This window comes from Pezoporus flaviventris, unplaced genomic scaffold, assembly GCF_033815535.1.
Source record: "Pezoporus flaviventris isolate CSIRO_AGI_PZ_B2104156 unplaced genomic scaffold, CSIRO_AGI_Pfla_v1 ptg000022l, whole genome shotgun sequence".
Lineage (NCBI taxonomy): Eukaryota > Metazoa > Chordata > Aves > Psittaciformes > Psittacidae > Pezoporus > Pezoporus flaviventris.
In genome coordinates this window covers 4,033,954-4,061,480 of record NW_026892570.1, presented here as the reverse complement: position 1 = coordinate 4,061,480, position 27,527 = coordinate 4,033,954, and the positions used below count along the sequence as shown (strand labels likewise).

Here is a 27,527-nt window from a genome sequence, read left to right as displayed (position 1 = left end):
ACTTCAAAACATCAGGTCATAGAAAGTTTCAGAAAAATAATCATGTTTTTCTTTTATTTTATGGTAAAGATTCTTCTTATAGAAAAAAAGCACAGTAAGTTTCCAATACCAGAGTGACTATTTCAGAAAGCTAGGAGGATGTGGGTAGATAATTATAGAACAGATATCCTTGTGCCATCTTAAGAAATACTGCTCACTTTAATAGTTATTTTTAGTGCCAGTTTTTTATGTAACTTGATTTGAATATGGCTGGTAAAAAGGCTACTAAAATGCATGGAGAGTTTCTCTTCTTCCTTAAAGCTCCATGCAAAGTAAGCAACCTTTCTGCCCAACCAAAGATCTGAGGTGGGTCTGGAGTTTATAATATCCCTCTGGAATCAATAGCATTCATAAGTACCCACTTAAGAATCTTTGTTTTGGATTCTCTCTTGTAAAAAATCAGATTCAAACTGTGCTTCGGCTATAGCACCCATAATGAAGTTAGTTGCATCATTATTAGGTTAGAAAAAGAAGCAACGTGTGCTTCAAAGGAACATAGATAGGATTCTGTGAATTTTCTGAAGACCTGGGAGATGGCTGGGACGCAATGACACAACCCTTTTGAAACACCTCTTTGTTTTCAGCAGTCTTATGACCTCCCAGAATCATCATTTCCTCACCCAAGTTCCAGATAAGAAACTGCATTCCAGCTTCTCTGCTGGCTCACAAGGCAAAGGCGACTTCGTTTGCATCTCAATGTCTTACCTGATCACAAGAGTTGGGGAATGATGCAAGGAATTGCTTGCCTTGCAAGAAAGAAGAGGGGGGTGGGGCGGGGGAGGTGGTGGTGGGGGGGGGGGGGGTGGTTTGCTATCACCGCTGCTTTAGGGTTAGAATTTCCCAAAAGCAGTATGATTTTCCTGTGAGGTTTTCTGGTTATTTTTGTGTGTGTGGCAATATAAGTTGATTTGCTTTCTTCTTCCTTAACCTTAACTTGCATTTTGTTTAGAGAGGCTAAATATCGAGTCATATTTGAAGTCAGCTTTGAAGCTTTGACCATGGCATAGCTCACGTATTTAAAATGTCAAACCTCAGTTTGATCAGTTCCTCATTCTTTACTCAGTGTCTTCTGATTTCTGGTGGGTAATCATTTCTGAGTTTTGGGAGACTTGTGATTTTAAAAGCTAACATGGGGGAATAGTGGCGGCATGTGAGAAAGTATATTAAATTGCTGATGTAGAAGTTCATAAATAGAGAATTATTTTCATATTGATGTTTTCTCTAAAATTTAAAGGGCATTGGTTTCCCCCCCATATTAAAAAGGATACTTTTTTCAATTTTTACACAAAAGTGGTTACTATTTTCTGACTCTCTTAATTTAGAATTTTATTGTAACAAGTTTGAAGTTTCAAATCTTGTCTGTGTTGTAAAGTTTCTCTGACCAAGATCAATTTTTTACTGCCCATCTCTCCTCTAGAGATCACAGTGAAGACATTTTTAACAGAATTCAAAGAAGGCTTTGGGGAGTACTTCTTATATTGTTTAATGTTTGAAATCACATTTTGATTTAAACAAATAATGATACAACATTTCTGTTTTGAAATGCAAGCAGTAATTAAGTTCAGAGAGGTGTAAATCTTGCTTAAGTGCAATGTTTGTGCTTCTGCAAGGTGTTGTAAACAGTTACAGAGCACGAAGGAAAGATCTGTGTCCTGTTGTTCTTGGAGCAGTGGTGTCTAAAGGGCAAGCTGACATGCTGGAAAGCATTTCCCATGATAAGGTTAGAGACTGTGAATGATGTGAGGAATTATTTTTAAACTGAAAAGTTACAGGCTAGGCTTCATTAACAGATCATGTGAGGGAAGGTTAAACAAAAGCTGCTTGCAGAAGAGGAGAGAGGTAATTGAAACAATCCACTACTGGTTTAAGGTTTGTTTTCCTGAAAATCAGGTAAAAGAGACCAGTGCATGTGCTTTTTGTGTGAGAGCAGTGGTGACTCACAACTGCTGCTATTCCCACTTTACAAATGGAAATACTGAGGCAAAAAGAAGCCATGGTAAATCATAATGCATCTTTTTCCTTTCTTCAGTTAATCAATATAAATGCAAGGGTTAGCTCATTTTGGGAGTGTGAACAAATGTGATATAAATCAGTGCAATAAGCATTGCCTTCCCTGTCTTTTGAGGACCACTTGAAGCATACTCAGCCCATTGAGCACCAGCATGCTGGCATTTGCTGTCAGATTTACATAATTATTTCAAATATTTTAGTAACTGTTTAATCACTGTGGCAGACACACACTGCACCAGGTCATTTACATGACCTTTCTGGTGGCCAAGGATCTGCTTGATTCAATTTGTGTCACTATCAGTAGAGAAGTTTCTTTTGATCTGTCTTTGATTACCCTGCAGCCATGGAGCATCCTAAATGTACATCCCAAAGCATCATGACAGCACAGCAGAAGGAGAAAGACTTTGTGCTGGTTGCTTACGGGGACTGAAAGTGAGTGTGCACAAGTGGATGCAAGAGGAAGCTGGTTTTGTCAGTGGCCAGCATGAAACAAGATATTTTTAGAACACATTTCACGTCGTGGCAGTGCCGTGATGACTCCATGAAAAGGCCATACATAGTGCAGCAGCTGCAGAGATGAATGTTGTGTCTCTGACTTGTCTCATGGCAGCTATAAGTTTATGTAATTTATAAGCTTATGCAATTTCCTCTTGCTCCATATGGGAACATCCATAGGGAGTTTGTTAGACTTTACCCTTAGGCTTGCAGAAGGGCACAGCGAGACACAACATTTGTATGATTACTTCTCATCCCTGTCACCAGAGTCTTCCTCTCCCCTTGCAGTAGGCAGTCTCTTTGTGTGTGATCATACAGTGCTAGAAAAGTGGGCTGGCATGTGGTGATCACTGTGGTGTCAATGGTAGCATAGAACTATGATGGACTGTGGCCCAGCTGCCTAATATTTGGGCCTGCTCAGGTCCAAGCCTTACCATTCACATGTCAGCATCCTTTACTTGCAGATTCCTCCCTCCCTAAGCAGTATTGTTGTAAGTAAGAGTTTCAGGTATCAACCAAATAAACTGCTTCACACACTGCTTGCAACCAACTCATTACCTACAATACCCATGATTATATTCAAAAATCTGACTTTTGCCCACTACTGGAAAGGTGGTACTGAAGCCCCTTTGCCCAGGGTCTGTCACAATGCTGTGTGCCAGAGTTGCCTTCTGCTCCCCTGCCCCTGCTAGCATCCGAAACACCTCCCATTAGCATGAAGAGCAGACAGCTAAGCACACACTGCAACCCAAGCACAGCACTGGCTGCTTTCTCTCCCCCAGTCCCAGTTAACTTTTTTTTTTTTTTCCCAGTATTTTGTGTTTCACTGAACAAATAACTGTTCAAAACACAGCCTGTGTTTGAGGGAGAGCAGTTAGGGCTTCTTTTTAGCTTTCTTTAGTTGGCACAGGTTGGAGCAGCATTGCTGGGGGGCATAGGAGCCACTAGCTATGTCCCCCCTGCATCATGGGAATTAAGTTTGCCTGGGTGAATGCAGGCTGCTCCAGCTACCATCTTTGCGGACAGAGGCTTTCCTTGCTGCGGGTTTCAATCCAAGTTTACACAGGCCCTCAGTAACTCAAATATAGCATCACACCTGCTGTTTCATTTATTGTTCAGTGGGCTGAATTTGTACTGTCCTAAACCAATCATGGAAAGTACCTGAACATGCCTAGAAAGAGGGGTAAACTATTCCTGGAAAAACATGCTTTAGTGATGTACTGGATTTAGTGTACTACGATAATTTAAATTAAAACGTTCCTTCTTAATAGTATTAAAAATTTCTCCCCTCGAAGCAGTAGTTGAAGCTAAAACTGCAGAATTCTCTTATCAAATACCGTATCAGACTTGGTTGAGCTAGCTAGAAAGGTTTCTAATTCCACATAGAAAACTTTTTTCCTCTTCTTTACTTCTCACTGAAAGACAAGCCAAGAAAATGTGGCAGAATCCAGCTGAGATTCAGACAACTGGCTTGCTTTCCGTGTTTGCTTTTAAACAGGAATCAATATGCACTTGTTTTTAAGTGATACCAGAATAGCTACCATGGATATGTCTGCATGTTTTAGCTCTGGCTGTGCCCTTTTCACCTGGACTTCGGGATATTTTCTACCTTGCAGGTAATCCCCTACAAATCTAGTGCCACCAAGGTTGTTTGCTTCTCCAGGAGTAAACTCAAGGTAGAAGTCCACTTCCTCAGCTGCTGACCTCTCTGCCGCCAGTGGTCTTTCTCTTAACCTTTCCTCATGTGACAAAAGCTGGGTGCTGATGACTCCTCATGCAGAGTGAAAATGAAGACAAACAAAGGGCAGAGTTGCCAGAAGTGACTGATAGTTGGCCTGAGTAGAATATGTGAGATTTCTCAGCATTTTCGCTGGCTTTTTTCTTTTCCACCCATCAGGTCAGTTCATTGTCCTTTATAGTGCTCTTTCATCCCTCAATTTTTTCAAAACAAAAAAGAGCAAAAGCAAGCTCATCCTCCCTTCTGCACCCAACTTGTATCAGCAAGACCATTCACTTTGTAAAATGTGTTTTCATTAAGTGTCAGCCTAACCTTATCACTATCCTTTGAGAGAAGCAGAGAGCAGCAGCCACCCTAGATACCCTGTTAATGCCCATTGTATGTTTTCAACTAGATCTGGAGTGAAGATAATCAGAACAAAATGAAAAGGAGATAATAAAATACCTCACTGTCATGGTATCAATACTAACTTGGATGCTTTGCCTTGATTGAATGCCTTCCTCTTCCACAAACATTAACGAACAATGTTTTATCCTTAGGTAAATCCTGTGAGGGAGTGGGAGATCAATCCTGAAAATAATCTGGGACTGGTGTCTCTGTGAAATCTCCACATAGCTGTCAGGATGCTTTCCTATATATTTTCCTAGCTAAAGCGTGTCTGAGGAAAACAAATTCACTGAGATAACAAATCAATGTATGTGTCACTGCAGGGCTGCCTGATCTTTAGGGGTGGAAGATGAAAGCAGATTCTCAGATTATTTTTATTTTTTCTTCCTTTTTTGTTTTCCTTTCCTTTTTCTTTTATTTATTTTTTTTTCTAAGATAAAATGTTAGTGCGTTCTTTGAAAAAGGCCCAAAACCATTTGTTTCATGCACAGCACTGGGAAGACTACAAGAATTCATCACCTATGTTTGTATTTCATCAGTTTAGATACAATTATGCAGCCTGAACTAACTACAGGCCTGGAGCAGAAAACAACAGACTGGAAATATCATGATACAGTGAGGTCTTGGCTGAGTTGTTGGAGTTCTCCTCCTCAAGCAGAGGAATTAAGGAGGATGCTGGTTACTTGTTCTCACATTCTACAGCAAAGGTACATTCATAGAAACCCAGCTGCATGTGCAGTGGTGTTTTTTTTTTTCTGATAATACTGCAGATAGTGGGGCTGTGGGTGACTCTTTATGAATGCTAAGTGGGTGCGATATATCATAAGAGAAAAGTTTTATCCTCAGGTCCCTGAATGACCTTCTTCTCACCTTTGGATACTTACTTGGAATTACATACCTGCATACGCGGGTACACAAATGTCACCTGCCTGTTGCCTGTTATTTTCCCCTGTGTTTCCACTCCATTCCTCCCTCCCACTGGTTCTGGGAACAGCCAGGGTTACCTCACGCTTTTCAATCAGCTTTTTAAATTTACTAACCCCAAGTGTTTTTCTCACTATATTGCTAAGTGTGCCACAAAGCAGCAGCTTCTTATAAACAGGGAGTGCATGCAGAAATTCAGCACAACTATTTTTTTCCATTTTCCTGTTTTGGAAAGACAAGAAAATACTCAGTTTTGTGTGAATCATAGCGAAACGCACCCTTACGTAGGCTGAATTCAGAGTGACATTAAGAGCTTTGCTAGCTAGGCAATGCAGAAAAAACCACACTTGCCCTCCCTTAGTCAGACCATCAGTATCTTCTGGGTTTTTTTTTACATAAAGAATATGAGACCTAAGGCATCAAATCATCCATGTGTCTATTTCCCTCCTCATGTATCTTTTGAGCACATTGTGTGTGAAAGGGAGAAGTCGTCTCCAACTTGCCTGGAAGGCAGCAGTTTAGTAGAAGAGAAGACATACAAACCAAACCAAACCAGTGCCTCCGCTGTGGGAAATCCAGGTAGACCACAGCTGCCACATGGCAGTGCTTGTCAGTTGCTGGTGTTCCTTAGCTTGAGTAGGTTCAGCTCTGGACTGTCTGTAGCATAGCTCAGCAGAGATGGGAATAGGTACAAAGAGGAAAGGAGCAGCTGGAGACAAAAGAGAGATCCAGCAATAATGAGAATTCATAGGTTTTGCCCTCCCAACATTTTTCTGCCGTCCATGTTGCCCAGCGGTCGTCACAGCTGGTTCTTTCATTTACTTGCAGAAGATCCTATAGCTACCTCTGTGTCACTACTGAAGACAGATAAACAGATTCTTGAAATGATGAATCTCAGCTATGAAGAGCAAGTGGGAGCGCATTCCTACCTGCAATTCTTTTGTTAGATTTCATGTGCTGAAGTGAAAGGGCAGTGCAGTATCCTTGGGTAGGGAGACCAAGCCTTTGCACTGTAAGCAGGCAGCCCACAGACAAAGGAGGAGGCAAAGGCAGGATGAGTTTTTCTTTCCTGTTTGACTTTTCTGTTTTTGCTTGTGTAAAGTCTTTTGGGGTGAGTGAAATCATTGTAAAGATTGAACACCCTGCAACTGTCGAGTATGATGTAACAGTGTACCGATTTCTGGTAGCAGAAGCCAACAATGGTAATAAACATCAATAATTTTTCTAACCAAACATCTTAGAAAAGCAATTAGACAGAAATGATCAGCACTAAATCTCAACATATTGCATGAAGGATCCATTATTTAATACAAATTTTAAAAATAGAAACCTTCCCCTTTTCTATAGATGCCACTTCTAAAACACTTGTCAGGAACCTCCAGCCACCCCAGTTATGAAGAAAGGGAAAACCCACACCATGTAATATTATCCAGAGGGATGGTTTCATGTAATTCTGTGAATTCACTCACCTGAATAAACTTACACACCTTTAAATGTTTGCAGAGCTGATCCCTAATCATCTAAGCTGTCTACTTCAGTGAGAGGGCACAATTAATTATTTTTGCTCAGGGAATGCCCAATAACACTAAGTCTTTTGTTGCCTCAATTTTTTTCTCAACATTAGATTTCATGAAGACTGTAAGATAAAAGATAAATAATTATAGGGCACACATATGCAGTCTTACTCAACAAAGTGTGTTTTGAAGAGTGTACAATTGAAGGCCATATTTCTCATAAGACTAAATGGAGAGGAACCTAATGTTTTTGACACCTAACTTGAGAAATTAGTGACTTTCTAAGAGACGTATAAGCAACTAGTATGTTGCAGAGGCCAGGTGGAACTGAGAGTAAATTATCTCCCTGCCCCAGAGCTGCTGTGAGGCTCATGTGGTAGTTTTTGCAGGTATTGCTCTCTGGAGCGCAGAGTATGAGGATCATTAATGGTTTGTTCCAACCTGTACAAGTGTTACAACCTATTTCATAGCTGTTTACATCTCTGTCCAGACTGAGTGCTTGAATGTGAAGAATCGATGCTGGTAGTGTTACTTTTTGTGCACAGTGTGTTCCATGCTAAAGAGATGCTTCTCTTTCTCTTCCAAACCCTCCTTTTGTTTTTTTTTCTTTCTTCAGAAGTTATTTGGACTTGCATGTGGGAAGGAGAAGGTTCTGACCATGAGCTGAACATTTTCTTTAGGCAGTGTTGATGGGGCAACACCACTCACACATGAGGTTAGCAGTCATTCACATTACTTGTACATGGAAACTGGCAGGATGAGAGCAGAAGATTATAGCTGCTGTTTTACATAGACCTTTGTTACACTCTTCTTTTCTCTTGCCTTTGAACCTTGCTTTATATGCTTTCTTGTCTGACAGCCTCTGTAGGGTTTTCTGGTTTTCTGCTGCCACTTGAAGAACTTGATTTCTTCTGAGCTTCCTGAGGCTTGAATGGATGTGTGTGGTTTCCCTCCCTGCATGCCCTCCCCCTCCCTTTGACTAAAAAAATCTATCCCCTGTGCTGTAAATATCCCTGCAGGCTCTTTCTTTCTTCTCCAGTTGTTTGCCACGACAGAAAAGCCCAGCTATCTATCTACATAGAAAGGGTAACTGAAAGGACAGCATGAAACAGAAAATGATGTGGAGGATGATCTCCTCTATATGACCTTCTACAATATGGAGCCTGAGCAGAGCAAGATAAATTCACACTCACTAATATGATGGGTGCAGCACCCAAACTGCTGGACAGAGAAAGGCATTATGTTTTCCCTTTGAATGATGAAACAATTCCTAGGCTCTTTTTCTGCTGCAGAAGTAGTGTGTGCTTAACTACATTCTCATCCAGCCAAATATTTAGAGACATTTAAGCATATTTTGCAGGGGCCCTGCTAGTGTGGTGACTTCAAAGGCATGTGTCTGCACATGACTTACTTGGCTAGCAGCTATAGCAATTAAACAAGTTTTGCCAGTAGCTTGGGTCGACATAGTCCTTTTCCCATTAAATAGGTCACAACATTGTTTTTTGATTTGTGCCCTTGTTGATTGGATTCTTACCCTGACTGGCAGATTGCCTGAAGGCATGATGTTGCAAAGGGGCCCTGGGATGACTATAGGTTCACTGATGAGAGATATGTCCCTCCTGTTCAGGCACAGAGCTGTACACTGCAATGTCTTGTATCTCTACAGGAGTCCCTGTACACATGGACATGAAGTGAGGGAAGGAGATTGGGTCAGAGCACATTGTACTTTGTGGTTGGTGATCGTGCAATGCAGTGTCCCCAGGCAGAAACTTAAGCCAGTGCAACAGGCCACTTGACTCCCCACACCAAATACCTCCCCATATTCTACCAGAATGCATCGCACACAGGCTGTACAGGAAATCAGATGTAACAAATATGTGGTTATGTTGCAAAAAACCCTGACTCTGTGAAATCACCACATTTGTTTATCTTAGAGAATGGTCAAAGGAGAGACTTCTCACCTCCTTTTAGAGGTGAATTGAGCAGCTTGTACCTCCAAAGGTGACGGGGGGGGGGGGGGGGTGGGTGAAAAAAGACCATCTCTTTCACCTCCCAGTGGCAAGTGTGCTGGCAGGAGTTGAGGAAGGATTGTAAGACAGCCAAACAAAGGAGGCATGTTGCAATGGTCATTTTGAAATAAACCTGTTTGTGATGAGCAGTGACTGTGGTGATATTTATGCTATGATTCATACCGAAGTGCAGCACCTGCAGTTTTAGTCTGGATGGCTTTTAGGATAGAAGCGGCAGCAAATACTGTTCTAACATTTGAGAGTGAGAAAGCAAGCACTGAAGCTGGTCTTGGATCTTGGACTGCACTAACTTAGAGTACAACTTGTTTGAGAAGTGGCTGGAGCATCTTTCCAGCACAAGGTGCAGCTTGCTTATAACTGACATGACAAACAGGGGTTTGCACAGTTGCATCTCTCTGTATTCCCTTGCAATCTCTCTTCTATGCGGTAATTGGAATTACAAGGATCTCTGAGCTGGCATGTATCATACCACATTAGAGTTTTTTGAGGATGCCCTCAGAAAGCCCCATACCACCCTCCCACCCCCTGTTCCTCCATGTTGACAAATCTGAACTTTCTTATCTGTGTCTATGCTGGATTGCCAGTTACAGCATCTGCGTCTCTGTCTGCCAGCTCCAGACATCTACTGGTAGCCCCCTTATGGCAGTCCTTACTGAGAGACATGCATGTTATTCTCTCAGTGCTGCTGATAAGCAAACTGATATAGCCAGGAAGAGGTCAGAGATAGTCACCACTTTGTACGTCTGGTTGTTGATGCTGTCAGAAGGCAGTTTGGGTATCTACTTTTAGAAACTCATCAAATTCCAGTGGGCACCTTTTGAAGCTGCCTGTGATGACACTGTAAAAACATCTCTTCTGAGGGAATCAAAATGGTAGGTTCCTGTTTCTTTACAGAAACACAGCACAGAGGCTTCAGAATGTGGGACTGCAGTCCCACTCCTGCACTAAGACTATTGATAAATACTTAGTGAAAATCTTACAAGGGGAAAATAAGATCAGGAAAGGAAGTGCCCATAGATTATTTCCTCCAAGAATATCTTTGGTTCCAACAAAATCTTCAAAATACAGGCTTCTTAGTTCAGACTGCAAGAGTATTCAGTGTTTTTTCCTACCAGTGCTTAAAATACTTCAAAGTACTGTGAAGAATCTTCACACAGGCTGATTGGGTGACTCCTCTGCTTAGCACTACACACGTTCTGTTGTTGGTTTTTATCTTTACTCAACTACTCGAGGGCTAGCTTTGAACAGTTTGAACAAAACACCCTTAAACACTTAGGGACAAAAAAAAAAAAACAACAAACCAAAAACCTCTAAAAAAAGAAAAGAAAGAAAAAAGCAGTTTGTTCAAATAGGCAAATGCTTAACCAAAAGCCTGGAAGAACTGTTTCCTGTGAGAAACTTGCTTGCTGACATTTTGCCCTTCTCACCTGTCTTTAATTTTTCACTTGAAGTAATTTTTGTTTCTTTTCCTTTCCATTTCAGACAGGGAAAACTACTTTTTGTCTTCTAAGTCAATGCAAAGGTATTTCAGATCCTAGCTGGTATATTTTCTTTACTGCTGAAAAGGCAAAAGTCATACCTCTGCACTTTGGAAGTGGGTGTGTGTGAAAGCCAATGTTACCCACCCCTGAAGTGATGACAGATCCCTTGCTTGTCCTAAACTTAACAGTTTTTCCCCACAGCACAGCCCAGTCCTTCCTACTTATTTACATTTGCTTTATAGGTGAAGAGGAAAAAATTCAAATACAGATTCCCAAATCCTTCCTAAATTAATGGGGATCACAGAGCATCCTTTACATGCATCAGGGTTTATTAAAATACTTGGGAAAGTGCTTTCTGATTCACTTACAGAATCAGTAAGGTTTGTTGGTTTGTTTTTTTAATGCTTTCCCAGGCAGTGATCTAGACTGAGGTCTTGAAACCACCAGTAATATTTGGTGTGCAAGCAACGGAAGAGTGAACCTTGCTTTGTAACAGTACTTTGATTTTTAATTCCATTTGCTCATTATGTTGGTGTAAGAAGCATTTACAGCAGCTGCTGTAAAATCAGGGGGTTTCCCCCTTCTTTTCTGACTGAAAGTAACAAATCCAAATGCCAATAGACTAAAAATACCTGCTTGAGCATAATAAAAAAGATTAAAGGGGTGAAATGGCACACAGATGAGCTTTACTCAGAAATGTTTAATCGTAAGTAGTACTGTATTTCTTCTTCATGTTCTGTGTCTTCTGATCAACATCTCCAGCTAATGTTTTGTTTTGTTCCAGCATGTAAAGCCCACATCTGCATCTCTGTGACAATGCTGTAGGACCACAACATGCCCTGTAATCTCTAAGAAGTCTAGCCAAAGCAGTGTGAAGGTGTAGAGGTCTGTGGCACTGAGACTACAACCAGTTTTAGAAACACTCGCTGTGCTGAGCCTCAGTCCAGCCCTCACAGGCAGGGTAGTACTATTATCTGCCTATGCACTGCAGAGGGATGAGTCAAGGATGGACTCTGCAACTTCAGCAATGCCACAAGAATCCTGTGGCACAGGCAGGAGAAGCAAACTCCCTTATCCTTGCTTCAGTAGTAACATTTCCTTCATCACGAGATGGACCAGAATTAGCTGTACCCAGACAGAGCTTGAGAGAAGGAAAGGGCTGTGGATGTCACTCTTCATTTGCTAATGGGAGCAAAACAAAACACTATTCCTAGTATTTCAGGGATGGCCATGAGTCAGGAGAGCTGAATCCCACAGGGGGTATTTGCCATGCTGCCCTCTCCTCCACAGTGGAGCAGATGTAATTGGTGCTTAGGGCTAGCTTTTCTGGTTAACCATCCCGCAGGGTACAGGCTTTACCATCTCACACTTGCCAGTGTTTCTGGAATAGTTGCTAGTTCCCTAGAAGTGGGTAGAGGACTGTTTTAGTTTACTGTGATCTCTTTAAAATGTCTTTTCTGCCAAGAAGCACTGACATCTGGACAACAGTTTTACCAGAGCTTGTAGAAATGATTTGTTAGCTAAAACAAATACTGAAGTCAAACCTTTACAGGGTTTTAAACTATTTCTGGGTGTGGTTTACCAAGCATCTTAGGCTGATTTAAACCAGCATTACTGCTGAGAAAAAGGCATTCTGGCCCTTCCCTGTCCTGTTGACTTCTCATTCCTGCTCTAAGCTGTGGCAGCAAGCTCATTGGACTGCAGACAAAGCCTTCAAACCAAAGTGATAGCTTCCTGGTGTATCAGTGAGCCAAACTGGCTGGGCATGCCAGGTAAGAGGCCAAAAGATGGCAAAGCAAGGGTGGAGAGGACAGGACTTCCCCCTTCAGTGCGACACACCTTAGTTTAGCCTCAGGTACTTGGGCAAATCCAATGCAAGTCTTACGGTTTCAAGACCTGAGATATGGCAGAACTTGATTAAAGTCTCTTCTATGACAAGCTGAGCAGGAATTTAGATCAGCCAGCATCAAATTCACCTACTCTTATACAAACTGTCTATCTCCTGACATTGTTGTGAAAATGCTCTGGATTAAAGATAGAAGAAAAAGCAAAATGTCAAAACCACAGATGTTACTGCAACAAGGTATCTAACCCCCATCAGCTGTCCTGAGCGTAGTTATAAATTCGCATGCAAGCCAGCTGCCCTGCAGATAAGAGATGTCAGCCTTGGACAAATCCACTGATCAGTTGCCAGCAGTCTCCTGACTGAAACGTATGCAGTAAGGCTTCGAACTGTGGCTACTGGCCAGAAGAGCACCTGCTCCTCTTTGCTCCGAAGGTAGTTACATTAGCTGCTGCATGCTAAGTTTTGTTTACTGTTTCCCACTAAGCTCTACCATGCTGCTTTTCCAAGAGAGCTTAAAGATGAATACAGCACTCACTAAGCTAGCAGAATTAGACTCCCTCTTGCAATAGATGTAAATGGGTTCTGCGAGAACTGTATGTACAGAACTCTCCAGGAACCCATACTAGAACATGGTCCGGCTTTAGAAAGAGCTGTTAATCTATTTCCCAGTTGCCTTGTTTACCAGGACTGCAAGTGAACCAGGGCCTACCCCTTTCAGGACACTGCAGCACAGGGAGTAATGCAGGGGATTTGTCATCACTGCTTCCTGCCAGCAGTTAAAATTGTCTGTGCTCCCTACAGAAAGCAGTTCAGATATTTTTAAAGGTTAATGCCATCAGTATGTTCTCTAGTCTGGCTATTTCTATGTTCTCTAATTTGGCTATTTCAACTTGCTTGTTTCATTCCTGCTCCCCAAAACATTTTCTTTAATTGGCTCCTTGGAGCAGGATTACAGAGATAGGCTTCGAGGAGCAGAGATTAGGAGGAGCACATCTGGCTTCCCAGATTTGAAACTGTCCCTGAAATTTGGTGCCCCAATGAGCTAAAAGTCAGGACTGTAGTTATTTGTGATACAGCAAAGGGAGATAGCTTGTGAAATTTGTTCCTCATACAGGAGCATGAAACTTTTTTTGACCCTAGTCTCTAGTTTCAGTTCTTGACATCTGAACACTGCAGCTTTGATCAACAGACACTAGTACGTAACATACTCAACCATTTGGCAAGGTCAAGGAGCCACTGATTTCACACATTTCCTTATTTTTCACATTTCCATTCTACTTTCATCATCAGCCCCATTTCATATAATTTATAGAAATGGCCAGAGATGACAGAGGACACTTGAATAAACTTTCTCACTTATGGCTTGCACTGTAGTCCTCATCTCTTATTAGGGCAGTCCAGTAGAAGTCCCTTGGCCACATCAACTACTGCATCTCTGCTCATCAGGAATATGATTGTGCCATTCCTGGCTAATGCTGGGAAATGTGAGGAGACGACATTTGGGAGTCTTAACTTGGCTCTACCATAATACTATGGCCATGGCTGTAAATTTTTACAGTAGCATGATTTGGACAATGTCTCTCATCAACAGTTGGACTGATTCAAACACTAACAAGAGGAAGGACATCCTCACAATTAAGCATGTGTCAGATGAGAACTAGGTGGCAGGGGCAGTTTAATAACCTAGCACCACACCCTGCCTGATGGCAACAGAGAACGTCAAGAAGCCACTGTTCTGGGTTGCTTCTGCTAATGGAGGCCTTGTCTGAATTGCAGAAGTGACACAGTACATCTGGGATTTGTAAGTGTTGGCAAGTGCTCTCTGGTCCATGGTACAGAGTCTTCTGTTGGGAAAACACAGGAAACCAAGCAGAAACACACTTCTGCCAAGCAGAGGAGAGAGAAGTTGGACTTCTGCTTGGAGCAAAAGAAAGCATTCTTGGTTGTGAATGCTCCATCCCTGGCAGTGTTCAAGACCAGGCTGGACGAGGCCTTGGGTGATGTGATTTAGCGTGAGGTGTCCCTGCCCATGGCAGGGGGGTTGGATCTTAAGGTCCTTTCCAACCCTAACCATTCTATGATTCTATGATTCTATGATGTCTCCAATGAGCGATTCCAACCTGATTTCTTAATAGTCATGTTTCAGAATATAGCCCCAATCAATATACTAAAGGCTTTCCAGACTTCATTGCATTTCAAATCAAATTTAGATTTGAAAAAGACAAATGACTTGGCAGATTTATTTTTTTTTAACTGGAAGCTGCAGAAAGAGCATAAAAGCAGCTTTTTATTGCAACTGAAATGACCTTACCTGCACCTGATCTTAGAGCTTCTCAAAAAAATCTTTAGCACTGTTGGTCCACTTCTTGAGATTCACCTCAGGCTGGATAAACATGTGGAGTTCTGGGCAGATAACAGGAGTAAAAGGGTAGGCAGAGAAACGTAACCCAGATAGTCCTGAGTAGGAGTGAGGCCAGGTCTGCAGGTCACTTCCTCCAAGCTACAAATGGAAATTGGCTTCAGCTTATGCAAAGTGTGGCTCTGGGCCTGGCTGGTATTAAGAATAAGGTTCCAGGGGCATAAGCGGTCCTTATAAGTCTGACCACCTGTAGAAAGTACCACAGGTTTCATGCTTACTGTGTATGCACAGATCTACTAAATACCTGTTAGGGAGAGTAGTCTTCATTCCTGTCATGCAGAGGCATAGAGAAGTCATGACTGCTGTGGTAGTTAGTATGTAAAAGCATAACATGGAATTGTGGCTCTAGATTGATAGTGGATTTTAGTTTTAGTGGATTAGTTTTGAAACTAATTCTTCTAATGACAGAAACAATTTGCATAGTATTTCACTTACCAGTTAAAGTAACAGTGGCAGTCTCTATTAATAACTCATATGAGTAGAAAATTGCTATCAAAGGTTATGTTTATCTTCTGGGGAAATTTTTTTTTTTTTTTTTGAGATTTCATTGAAATCTCAAAAATCCTAAAACCAACATGGCCCAAAGATGGAGACTATAAACACGTGCTGAAAACAAGAGGTTTCCAGCACTTACATAGAGATTGGCTTCACTTCTCAGAATGAAAAAGCGGTGTCCAATGAATGCTGAATGAGGCAGGAATGTTTCCCATACTTCTTAATGCAGTAGTACTGAGCTTTATACAAATACATGAGTATCAAATCTGAGTTTAGCAAGATGCCTTTGTGCTTCCAAAGCCTGTTCCTGAGCTCACTGGTGGAATGTGAAAGATGCTTCATGTCAATCACACCATAAAGAAAACATAAGACAGTTGGCCTTCTGTTCTCATCAATGGATGTGGTATTTTGTATTTGCAGCTAAAGCATGGGAAAGTCAGAGGTATCACACCCATACTGCATGTCCTGGGGTCAGGAATGTGGTTGATCTGACAGTAGAGAGAGGCCCTGGGACCGTCACATTTATCTGGGCAGCGACAGCAGCCACCACGTCCATTTACTTTGACCTGTGGTGTTATTGCGTGCAATGCCTGACTCACCTGGTGCTGCAGATGGCATTTTGCACAAGTGACATAGCACTCCTTCCTGCAGTGAGTAACTCAAAGCAGAAAGGCAGGTCTGGTAGGGGAGTTGTGAAACTACTGCACTAGCATGGAAGACTGCAATGTTTAAATAACTGAATATCCTTACTGAAGAAGCCAGAATTTCTCCCTGACACGCTTTTCTTTGGTGACTATGGGAGTTCCTACAGGGCTTTCCTAGCCATGATAGTAAGAACTGGGTTAACTGCATGGTGTTAAGTCACAGCGGGAAAAAGTGAGTCTTCCCATAACACTCCTTGACCTTCCGCCAAATCATATTCTCACTGTTTTGTTAATTATAGAAGAGACTGGGCCTTGGAGAGTGAATGGCAACTGGGGAGGTCATTTGATGGCTTTGTGTTCATTCTTTACACCTGCTCTCTACACCCAAGCCGACACCAGTAGATTAAGTTCCTTTTCATATTTTCCTGAGAAGGCAGCAGCAACTGCTTTGCGAAGTGCTTCTCAGCCAGGTAGCATTACCTGGGATAAAGAGGTCTGGAAATCCTCTTCCCAGTAGCACTTTGGAGCTCTGGGCTTTGATTCAGTTCCTGAAGCATACATGGAAGCTGTGTTAATCCATCAGTTTATACATTCATGCAGCTTATTTCTGAACGTCAATTAACAGACTGATACTGCAGGTCACTTCCTCAAAAGCTTCCCTTGACACTCTTTACTGGCACTTGACTGCCAGGTCTAACAGCTGCAAGCTGTATTTCCTTGAGCAACTGAGGAAATTCAGCCCATCCTATCTGATGCTAATTTGGTTATGGTGACTCAGCTCCTTCCACAATTTCCAGACTAATTGCTACAATATTCTCAAGCTGCCAACACAATCCCCAGGGGCCTGTAGAAAATTTTGATTCAAAATGTTCTAGGCGTAGGGGATGGTGGTTTTGCTCCTTATGTATAAATGTATCAGAGAATGTAATCTTAGCTGTCAAAGCCTTTAATGGGTAGAAATGCCTCCAAAATAATCTCCTGCTGCTTCTGCAAATATGTACCTTAGGAATGGTACATACCATAGGTTTAGGAAACTTATGGGGGTTTGGCACCGGCTTTCATGTGCACTCACATACTACCTTCAGCACAAAATTCAAGACCTATACCCTCTGATTTCCATGGTAATATTCCAAGCAGATGACCCTTCCTCTTTGTGTTCCCTCTGTGCAGCTGACTCACTCTACTACATACATTTTGGCTTGTAAGTATTCCCGCACAGGGGAAATTCAAGTAAGACTGATTCACTTCCAAGGGAAATAGAATACACTATAACAATCAAATACACATTTTTTTTTTTTTGTGGGCAGGCTAAAATAGTGGATTTTGCAATACAAAAAGCAGCTCGAAAATGAAGCACAGCGACTCAGAAAGTCGTACACACATCATCCTTTAACAGCATCAGCAGTCTAACTCCAATAATGCAAGAGTTCTCCCTTCTCTCCCATGTTTCCTTGACAACATTTTGAAAAGCAGAACTTTATCCTCCCCACCCTGTGCACCTCATGTGTCTCACCCAGCCTGTACTTACTCATATGAATTCCACCACCTTTGGCAGGTAACCCCCCCCAACCCAGCCTTAGATGCCAAGATGCAGCAGAAGCATCATGATTATACTTCAACACAGATGGCCTAAAGCTTCTCCAGGTCACTTACGCTCAGCTGCAACAGTGCCCAAGTCAGCAGTAAAGATGCCTCACCGGACTGCACTCTTTGGATCCTGTGCAGGTACGAGAGAGAGCATATTCCTGAACCTGGACACACAGAAGCTAGAAATGCCTTAATTATTGCAGCAGGTACTATGATGTTTCACAGCAGGAGGAGGAAGTATAGGCCCAGGCTGTCAGCATCCACCATGATCCTCCTCTGGCTCTGTGGCAGCATTAGCTGTTGGCTCCACTGTTCCTATAAAGCTTGTTATGATAAATGGTATAGCCACACAGAGGAATACCAGCAGTCCTCTTCTATATACAGTCAGATGAGCTGTATATAGAAAACACAAACACTTCTACAAGCAAAGTCTGAGTGGCTTGGCCATAACCCTTTTGTGTCTCACGCATCTTCCTCTTTTCTACCTACTACCTTGCCTTCCAAATCAGACAAAGACTGAAAAAACATGGGAGCGAATCTCTGGTAATGTTTAGTATTTTTGGTGATTTAAAAAACAAAGTCAAATAGAAATAAATTTTAATATTGTACATAGTGCTTTCGGGCCACCTTCAAAGAAGATACTGCACTGCTTCATCTCCTCTGGCCTAGAGAGAGGTTTCAGCCAACAGAAAGCATCATTTACTTACTTTACTAAGTTACAACTTAGGCGTTACTCCTCACTTTCACTGGCAAGCTGAAGTAGCAATATGAATCAAATGGAGGCACATGTTTTAAAAGGATGCAATGAACTGAAAGGGAACTCCTTGGAGTGGGGAATGTAGCCAGCACACGTTCAGGTCCTGGAATTTGCTCCAGCACAGCCAGCATTAACAGATTCACTGTTACTCTCTCTAGAGACCTCACCATTTAGGAAACTGTGTTCTGGCTCCTTTCTAAGCCTCCTGGCTCTGTCAACCTTTTTAACATTTGGGAGTCGCTAAATCCCTGTAGTCCACAACTCTTTGTCAATCATTTGAATCACAGGGATCCTAAAACCTGTGGCTGTCTCCAGTTTACACCATCTTCAGGCAAGAAGAATCATATATATCCCACTTCCAGCCAAGGTCACCTCTGGATGCCCTTCTTGTCCCACCCTAAAATCATCTGCATGTAGCCACTTACCTCTTGTGGCTTTTCAAATTTATCAGTCTGGTCAGCAGCAGAACTCCCACAGACAGTAAAACCCAGTAAACCCTAATACAAACAGCAATATGAAGCACTTCCCTACCCTGCTGCATGGCAGAGAGAAAAGACTCAGCTTGGAAAAATGTTTTGCACCAAAATGTTTGCTTCTTCCCTATCACCACCTTCTTCAGAATGTTTTGAATCCAGATGCCAGTAACACACGTCTAAACAGGAAGGCCATCTGTAATGCATCTGGCCTTGAGTAACTGTGTTGCAAGCTTGAGAGTTTGTCTGCATTATGGATTTTGAAGACAAAATGAAATGTTTGACTTTATCTGCTTTATCTTCAAAATTCTGTTTCAGAAGCTCTGTGCTGAGGCCAGAAAGAAGTGGAAAGTAGAGAGTCTCTTAAGAATATCCAGCCTCACTTATTTCACTATCAGGAACTGAACTCAGCATGTTCCTTGAACAAACTATACATACTGTACATTTATGGCTAAAGTGCTTTGATCTTGCAAAGACCTGCATTCCCTCAATTTCTGAGGTGAGTAAAGCAGGCTCAGTGCATGTTAAACACAGTTCTAAAAACTGCGGAATGAAGCTCTGCTCTTAGTGGCATTCACAAAGCAAAACAGGCAATCAGTAAAAGTGAAGCAGCTGAAGGGATGTCCACTTTTATCACTCTGCTAACCTTTTTTTTTTTGTGTTATTTAGGACAACAATTTTTTTTTGTCAGTGGCACATGACTTGTAGGAAAGCAATGCAAGCTATCCTATGTCTGTGATTCACTTTCCTGAGCCTATTACCATGAAAACTGTAAATGATGCAATAGGCTGTCACTGCTGTTCAAGGAAACATCATAGCATCTGCTAAGTCATTTATACTCTTATTTTACAGGCTGTAAAATAAGGGCTGTATTTTACAGTAAATGGAAGCAGAGAGTTGTCAGGAACATGCTGTTGTTTTCTGCATGTCAGGAACATGCTGAAAAAGGGCAAAAGACTATTGCATCAATGTTGGTCAGTCAACCACGCATAAAGCAACACAGGAGGCAGGCAGGGTAGGAGCTACCTGGTATCTCAAAATCTTGCCACTCCACCACAAGCAGTACAGTGGTGAACTAAATCCCAAACTAACAGACACTGCTGACAACCCTGCTTTGGAAAGGCATCTCGGAGTAGTCTCTGCTCTGAAAAGGCTTCTGATGGCAAGTCCTGCTCTACTGCAGTCACATGGACTCAGTGAAGGTAACTTCAAATTTGATTCTTGAAAACAGGCCTAAGGAAATCAGCAAGAAAACCATAAAGTCTTATGAGATGAGAAAGACCCCTCCACATACCAGAATTCAAAAAAAGTGCTGAATGTGTTCAGAGAGGGAAGTTGAGGCATGGAGGTGGCCATGATATGACCTAAGTGAATACAGCCTGTGGAAAGCTGAGCTCCTCACTGAGCAACTTTGGGCACTGGTGGGAGACACTGAACTCGGTTCATTGGAGGCAGACTATCAGAGCACAGACACCTCAGGTTAGTACTGGCATTAACCACATTGCTCACTGAGGACTAAGACTTCAAGAAATGTCTAACAAAGGAGCCCAGTGATGCCGGGGGAAGAATTTAATGAAACAAGAGAAAATATGGAAAGAAAGGCAGTGGAAAATGACAACTATCAATTTAAGAGATGACTATTTAACTCCTTTGCAGCATACACAGGGAGGAGGTATTGTGCAGAGCGGCCTGCATAGAGTGCTGTACTGAGACTGTGCAGCTATCAGTGAGTGATGCTGAGGGTTTAAATGAGCAGCCATAGCGCTCATGTCATAGAATCGTAGAACGGTTAGGGTTGGAAAGGACCTTAAGATTATATAGTTCCAACCCCCATGATGAGGGGATCCTTAATGTAAAGGACTAATACTGCAGCACAGGCTCTAATGCAGTGTTAATCCCCTTTGCAGCACAGCATACTCGAAGCTTCCTGATGACAAACTCATGTCTGCTGTTTTGGTTTCCATTGCAGAAAAACACAAAGGAGAAGCTATGTAGCACAGAGCTTTGGCTTACCATTTGTCAACCAGAATGCAAATCCCTCTGCTGCAGAGGGACCACCTCTGCAGTAAAAAATGAATAAATATTCCTCCTGATTTCTAAGAAATTCCCCTGAAATGAAACAGAGGGTTCCCAGGACTTCAGAAGCCAAGCACTGCCTCTCCAGGATTGAGACACTAAGGAAAAGACAAGTTTCAGTCCCTTTCAAATACAGAATATGAACGACACGGATGCAACAAGCAACAGTTTATTTGTAGAAAAATCCTTTAAAATTTTACTACATTGTAAGATTAAGGAAAAAATAGTATTAATGTATGTACATACAATATATATAAACAAACACACATCGCACCATTAAATTACATGCTTTTCAAAACAGAAAATGGTTCATATTCCCTCCTATCAATTTTAAAGTTATCACTGCAAGAAACCTTGCTTCCTTTTTGTTTTTATCCCCATCGAAGTTTTCAAGTACAGGAAGTAAAGTAATGCAGGATCTAATAGTAGAAAACCTTTGTTACACACAAACGACTGACAGCTCTACAATATTTTTCCGCAGTAACCAACACTTGTGTTTTTCGAATTCTATAATGAAAAGCTAACTTTTACCTGAGGTGCACGGAAATAATGAAGCATGGTAATTGGCAAGTTTAAGAGATTTTCACATTATGATCCCACTGTAATTGAAGTTGATTAGGTATCACATGTCTATACCCATAGTACTGGTACAAGAATGCTCTGTGTGAGTTATCACCAATGTCTTAGAAGTGCAGAAAAAAATCAAAAGGCAAGCACCACTCGCAATGATAAGCATGCAGACGATTTAAGTGAAACAGAGGTAGCATGTTCTTGTAACTCCAGCAGGGTCATTCAAATCAACTGCACCCTCCCTTCTGCAAAAGGCACTCACTTTATCAGCTAAAAACAGTAAGATGGTTTGAAATTCAGTCAGATTGACCACAAATGGTGGATTTCTTTTCTCTCCTTACAAATATAAGAAAATGTTAAGCAGAGGATGTGATGGAATTTTTTAAAAAAAAAGGGTGTGTATAAGACATATACATTTCAGGTAATATGTGCTATTCCTCTCCCCTTGCCTGTTATGGGGAGACTCAAAGTATTTTATAAAAACATTTGCAGTACATAAAAGTGAAAACTTTCCAGTTAAGATGGCAGTATTAAGCAGCACATTATGTATAAAGAATAACTCTGAAACACCAGAAGTACACCAGCCTTTTTAATAGATAAAGAGCAACAATTCACAGTTAGAAGTAGAAAGTTTATGCACAAAAGGTGGTGCTAGAGAAGGATAATGATCCTTTGATGTAAGAGCTCATAAACTAAAATGCACAGAACTTTTTGTACTGTATCTCTTATCCTTTCTGCAGTTTGAAAGTATGTCCATGCAAAACACCTGCTTTTACCGTGACACTACAGAGCTAATTGAGTTATAAGAAGTGCCACTGTTGCAACTAGAAGCATAAGCTTCTGGACCATTAGCATCTAAATTTATTTTGAATACAGAAGATGCCTTCAGTAAAAAATCTGCTGCATCTCTGCGACCTAATTCCCTCAGCTTAGACATTAGGATACCTACAGTGCTCTCGGGAGCATTACTCCACTCCTGCAGGAGAGCATGGACTGGGCTCGAGATAAAGTCATTTTGTGTTCCATTATTTGTATTGTACTTTGCAACAAGATCAGGGAGGCCTAGGTTCATGGCCAGAAGGCACCAGTCTTTCCCCATAGGATCAGGTGGATCCAAAAGTCGACTTAGTTTTCTCCTGGTAAGTAGATTTAGATCAGAAACATGAATATCCATTCCTAGGCTTCCCTGGGAGTACACATCAAGACACCCAAAACACAGTATACTGCTAAAGCTCTCTTTATATCCCCCCATAGTGTTAGTTAGTGATGTCTCTTTTTGACTCTGTGCACGGAAAAAGTCTCTAGGCTGGTAGACCATTACTGGTTCATGATGTTCCCTCAGCTGCTGAGGACTAAGGTAGTATTTCCCAGTCAGAAGGCCTGGTAAAGTTGTGGCCATTAAATTATCAATGGTGCTGCATACAGAATCCAGAAGTAAACAGCACTTGATCTTCTCTGTTTCCAGTCCTCTAACTTGAACCTCTATACCCTGACCATGGTTGACCAGCAGCACTAAAAGCTCAGCTCCACGATTCATAATCTTTGATCCATTTACCCATAGACGTATATCTGCATCTCCCTCTGTGCTTTGCTGATGAACCCACCTGCAGAGATTCACCTGAACTTTATGAAAAATTCCACACGGAAATGGGGTAAGATGTTCCACAGGAACGATTCTAACACCACCATAAATCAGCACCTCATCCTCCTCATCTGTCCAAGACCTGTGGAGATTGTCAGTCTTTATGAGAGCAGGAATATCCACCATTGCTCCACTGCTAAGGTCCCTTGCACAAATATCCATTGCATCCAAAATCTGTATCAGTTCTTCCACATCACTATCTGTCACCAGACGCTGGATATCCTCTAGAGTGTACCGACCTCTATAGTGATGGAGGGCTTTTGGGTTCTCCACTGACAGGATTTTTCCAAGGACATTTGAACAGAGCCAGCGAGGATCCAGAAGCACAACATCTTGGACAGTTTCACTCTGCATAATGTTAATCTGTTCATAAATATAAAAGTTATTATTTATGTCTTGTGAAGTACATGATACCCCATGTTCTTTCCTCCCTAACTTGCTGACCAATCATTTTGTTAGCACTGCTGACAAGAGAAAAACAAACAGTGCATTTTATTTTCTTGCAAGTATTCAGAACAAAGAGCAGGTCTTGTTCTTGATTTTCACTAGTAATGAAGACTTTAGAATCCAACAGCTGTACAGCCTAGCCATGCCCTGCAAGCTGTTTATGCAAAGGTGTTATGCGTTGATTCAATTTCTAATGGACATACAAATTTCTCATATGCAGTTAACACATTAGGCACTGCTTCATTAAAGATGAAATCATACTTACACTTTCTGGGTATTTTACGTTCTTACAACTACAGAATAAACTGTAATTCTTCCTGTTTCAAGGAAATGCTGTTGAATGAAATAGGAGCCACAGGACAATAATGATAACAAAAAAGCATTATTAACCAGTCTACGTTTTATGATGTCTTAAAAAGGGAGGAGGAAAAAAACCTACAAGCTACAAGACACACTACAACTACAAACTTCCAAACTACAGACATCTGCTTCAATCTCATTAATCAATATTCTACCAGAGCAGCACCTTGCTAATAAAGAGTTGCAATTTAGATAAAAACACTTACCTCTCCTGTGCTGTGCAACTGCTGTGCAATATGCCGTAGGTCATCTTCACTTGCTAGGGGATTAAGGTGTTCCTCTACATCGTACACAAACTGCTGTAACGACATCAGCTGGTTGGGTCCATTCATTTTTCTCCATGAAGGCAGTGTGGAGATTATTTTTTCACACAGATGAGTCATAGGTGGGCAACTCTTATGAAAGCACAGAAAACATGTTTGTAATTCTACTGTGCAGAGAATGACAGTACTGTTGTTGTGGGTTTTTTTGTTGGTTTTGGGTTTATTTTTTAATGGAGGTTACAAAGTCTAATATATTCATGGCGTATATTCATGTCTAAAGACTTCCTCCTGTGATGGACCCTTACTCTCCCATTTGCTTGCCATAAGATCTACATTTTCTTAATAAAGTGTTTTTCAATTAAATTAAAACAAGATTTTTTAAACATGATTACAAAGAGAATCCTGACATGTGAAACAAAGCTTGGTTTATATAGTCCTGCCTTGTCAAATGTCAAATGACCAACTTCATGGTCTAGAAGATAATCTTTATTTCAGAAATTGTCAACATTATCTGTACGGGGCCAATTTACTTCAATAGAGGAGACAGCAGGGTACCAGATCAGAAGATGTTACTTTTATTTATTGATTCTCTTGGACCTCACTGTTGCCTTGCACTCTCAAGCCACAGCATGCACATCTGCAGCAAAGCCCTCCAGATTTCAAGCTAGTGAGTGTGGCTATGATAAAGTTTTGTCAGAGAAGAAAAGCTTATTAAATCAAGAGACCACTGGGAATGTAAAATAGACTGAATTTGGTATGAACCCAAACATTTCCTACAGAATGAACTAATACATTCACTTTTCATTCATTTAAAAAAAAAAACAGCCTATCAGAAGTGGCTACAGAACGTCTTAGTGTGTCACACAAGTATGGTATGAAGAAATTTAAAACCATATAGCACAGGCTGCATATCGACTTGACTTGGTCACTGTTGTTATGGATTCCTGTGATATCACCAGAAATGCTGTGGATTCCTAGTAATAACATCAAGTCATGGCTATTTTACCTACAGTCTCATTTACATATACTTAGCCACATCTATACACCTCCAAGCACACATTTTTCAGTAAAAAAGTAAAAAGTTTATTAATAGTCAGTTCACACATCTATATTGGGAATTATCTTTCTAACAGAATCAATGTCACTGTCAATTAAAAACATGAAACTATAACTTTGAACTGAAAATCTTGAATTGTTTCCTTTTAAAAGAGATCATTTTGATGACCTAATAAAACACCTATAATTTTGAAAATGCTGACTGAATCTTTGCTGTCAGGAGTTTCCTTATCACCATGTTTGTCATGCAAGCTGCTAAAAAATTTGAACAGCACTCACTGAAGTTACATAATGTAAGTACTACATTTACAGTAAATTATTGCACAGGATTCTTGCATTTTGGCTGGTCCAACACAGACCATTAGAAACTACTTACAGAAATTATCTGGCTTCTTATTTCTTGCAAGTGATTTCGGAGAAGCTTCATATCTTTAGACCCAGATGCTCCAGCATCCAACACATATAACTTTTCTGAAATTTGAAGATCATTTCCAAATCTAAAAGAGGAAAAGCAAGCAATTATTTACGTAGTCCCAAATCCAGTTTTATTTCTTAATTCAATTGTACTTCAGTCTTGAATTACAGTTATTTTTCTCCTAAGATGAAAACATTTAAGTACTGATTATGCTAAGTTATTTTATAAGCACAGAGAGTACAACTGCTAATTTTCTTGAAAATAAACAGAGATATTGAGAGAAAATTGTATTTCCAAAAAATGGAGGCTGAACATTTATTAGAAAGTAACAACTGCATCACAAGACTTGAAATTACAAACTCAAACATTTTACTAAAGGAGGGGTAGTGGAAATTAATTATTTTTAAGGTCTCTGTATTTGCTGTTTTCTTTTTTCTCACTTTGAATAGTTCAGTTGTCATTGCTACTGACACCAGCTCTCTTCTCCAGTTCCTTTTTTTTTTTTCAACAGCACATATTTGTTTTCTTAGCTCTGGACTTATCTGCATTTAAAAGTATTCCAACATCAACGATTATGCAGGTATTTCTGTTGGTTTATTTCAACTGATTAAGACACTGCCCTGCCACTATTGCACTGGGATTCCCACATCTATTTCTTGCACTCCAGACAATTATCTATGCCTGCAGGTATGGACAGTTGCTCATATCATGTGTTACTCACTTACGTGCTCACTGTGAACATAAATTATTGTCAGTTTATACAATAGTATGTCGATGACAAATTTCCCTTTTCCATCTCCAACCAGCATGCTCTCCAAACATTTGCTGAAAAAGGCTAGAAGTTTCCCTAACTTCTAGGTAACTCTTGGATAACCTCGTCACCTGTGTGACTCCACAATACCCAGCTCTTCACAAACTGTGCAGGGAGTACCTCCAGGTTTAAGTTTTTTCCTGCCCATCCTAAATCGATTCAGAGCAAAAGGTGGCTTTTCTGTAAAGCTTCCTCTTTTGCACCCAGAGTCTGTAGCTGAGAACTGCCCACTTTTCTGAGACTGGTGCAAAACCTGAGTACCAAGTGTTAGGCAGATGTCTGATATGAATCTTTGGATGAATCCCAGTGTTTACAGGGTGAGACTTCCTAAGCCTCAACTGATTTTTGCATCACTTAGCTCGTTTGAGGTCACTTCAGGCAGCTTGCTCACTGTATTAATGGTAAGTGACTAAATATTTGCACAGTATAAGCTTCCTGAACATACTCACAACATCAAATAATAAAGCTTAAGCCACATAAAAATCTTTTACATATTCCTATCCATTTATTATTTTTTCTTTCTTTCCACTTGGCATGTTTAAGTGCTGTGTATATCACACTCCCCACTCACCTGTTCCTTACTTCTTTCAACAATGACATATCTTTGTCATACCAAAACTCTCCCCCAGCAGGCCGAGGAAGATTCACTATGTCAGCATGTGTGGCAACCAGAACAACACGCAGTGGACTTTTCAGCTTTCCACCGAATGCTGGAAGAGAAACAAGAGCACTCCCTCACTATTAGACATGCCTATGGAGATGGCTGCCTTACTAAGCCAGGAAAGTAGCAATACATTTTACATTCTTCATACCATTCATTTTTTGCAGTGGATTTACCAGCTCTAAGTACAACCACAATGTGGGTACACCACTGATGCTTTGTGGTTTTTATTTGCCTATAAGATTATCTAGGTAGACTCCTTGAATATCATCAGATACATTGATACTACATGACTTTATTGTTTTAACAAAAACATTAATAACACTAATGACATCTATTAACACTTTGACAGTGTGAGGAAAAGAAGTAAAAATAACAGCTTCTTCA

General features: G+C 41.0%; 1 protein-coding gene and 1 long non-coding RNA gene across 3 annotated transcripts in view; one reads left to right on the top strand and one right to left on the bottom strand.

The window, feature by feature from the left end:
* Positions 1-957: 957 nt before the first annotated feature.
* Positions 958-8,558, top strand: LOC133270829 (uncharacterized). The gene is made up of 3 exons (XR_009743930.1): positions 958-1,929; positions 5,209-5,376; positions 8,147-8,558. It is a non-coding gene; the product is annotated as an uncharacterized LOC133270829 (long non-coding RNA).
* Positions 8,559-21,068: 12,510 nt separating this feature from the next.
* DAPK1 (death associated protein kinase 1) overlaps positions 21,069-27,527 on the bottom strand; it is a 90,842-nt gene continuing 84,383 nt past the window's right edge. For both annotated transcript variants that reach the window (XM_061456304.1, XM_061456303.1), the window contains 4 exons: positions 27,051-27,189; positions 25,630-25,750; positions 24,141-24,329; positions 21,069-23,490 (listed from right to left, as the gene is read on the bottom strand). In XM_061456304.1, the coding sequence (XP_061312288.1) occupies positions 22,258-23,490; positions 24,141-24,329; positions 25,630-25,750; positions 27,051-27,189 (1,682 nt within the window). In that variant the 3' untranslated portion in view covers positions 21,069-22,257. The remainder of the gene's footprint in view (positions 23,491-24,140; positions 24,330-25,629; positions 25,751-27,050; positions 27,190-27,527) is intronic.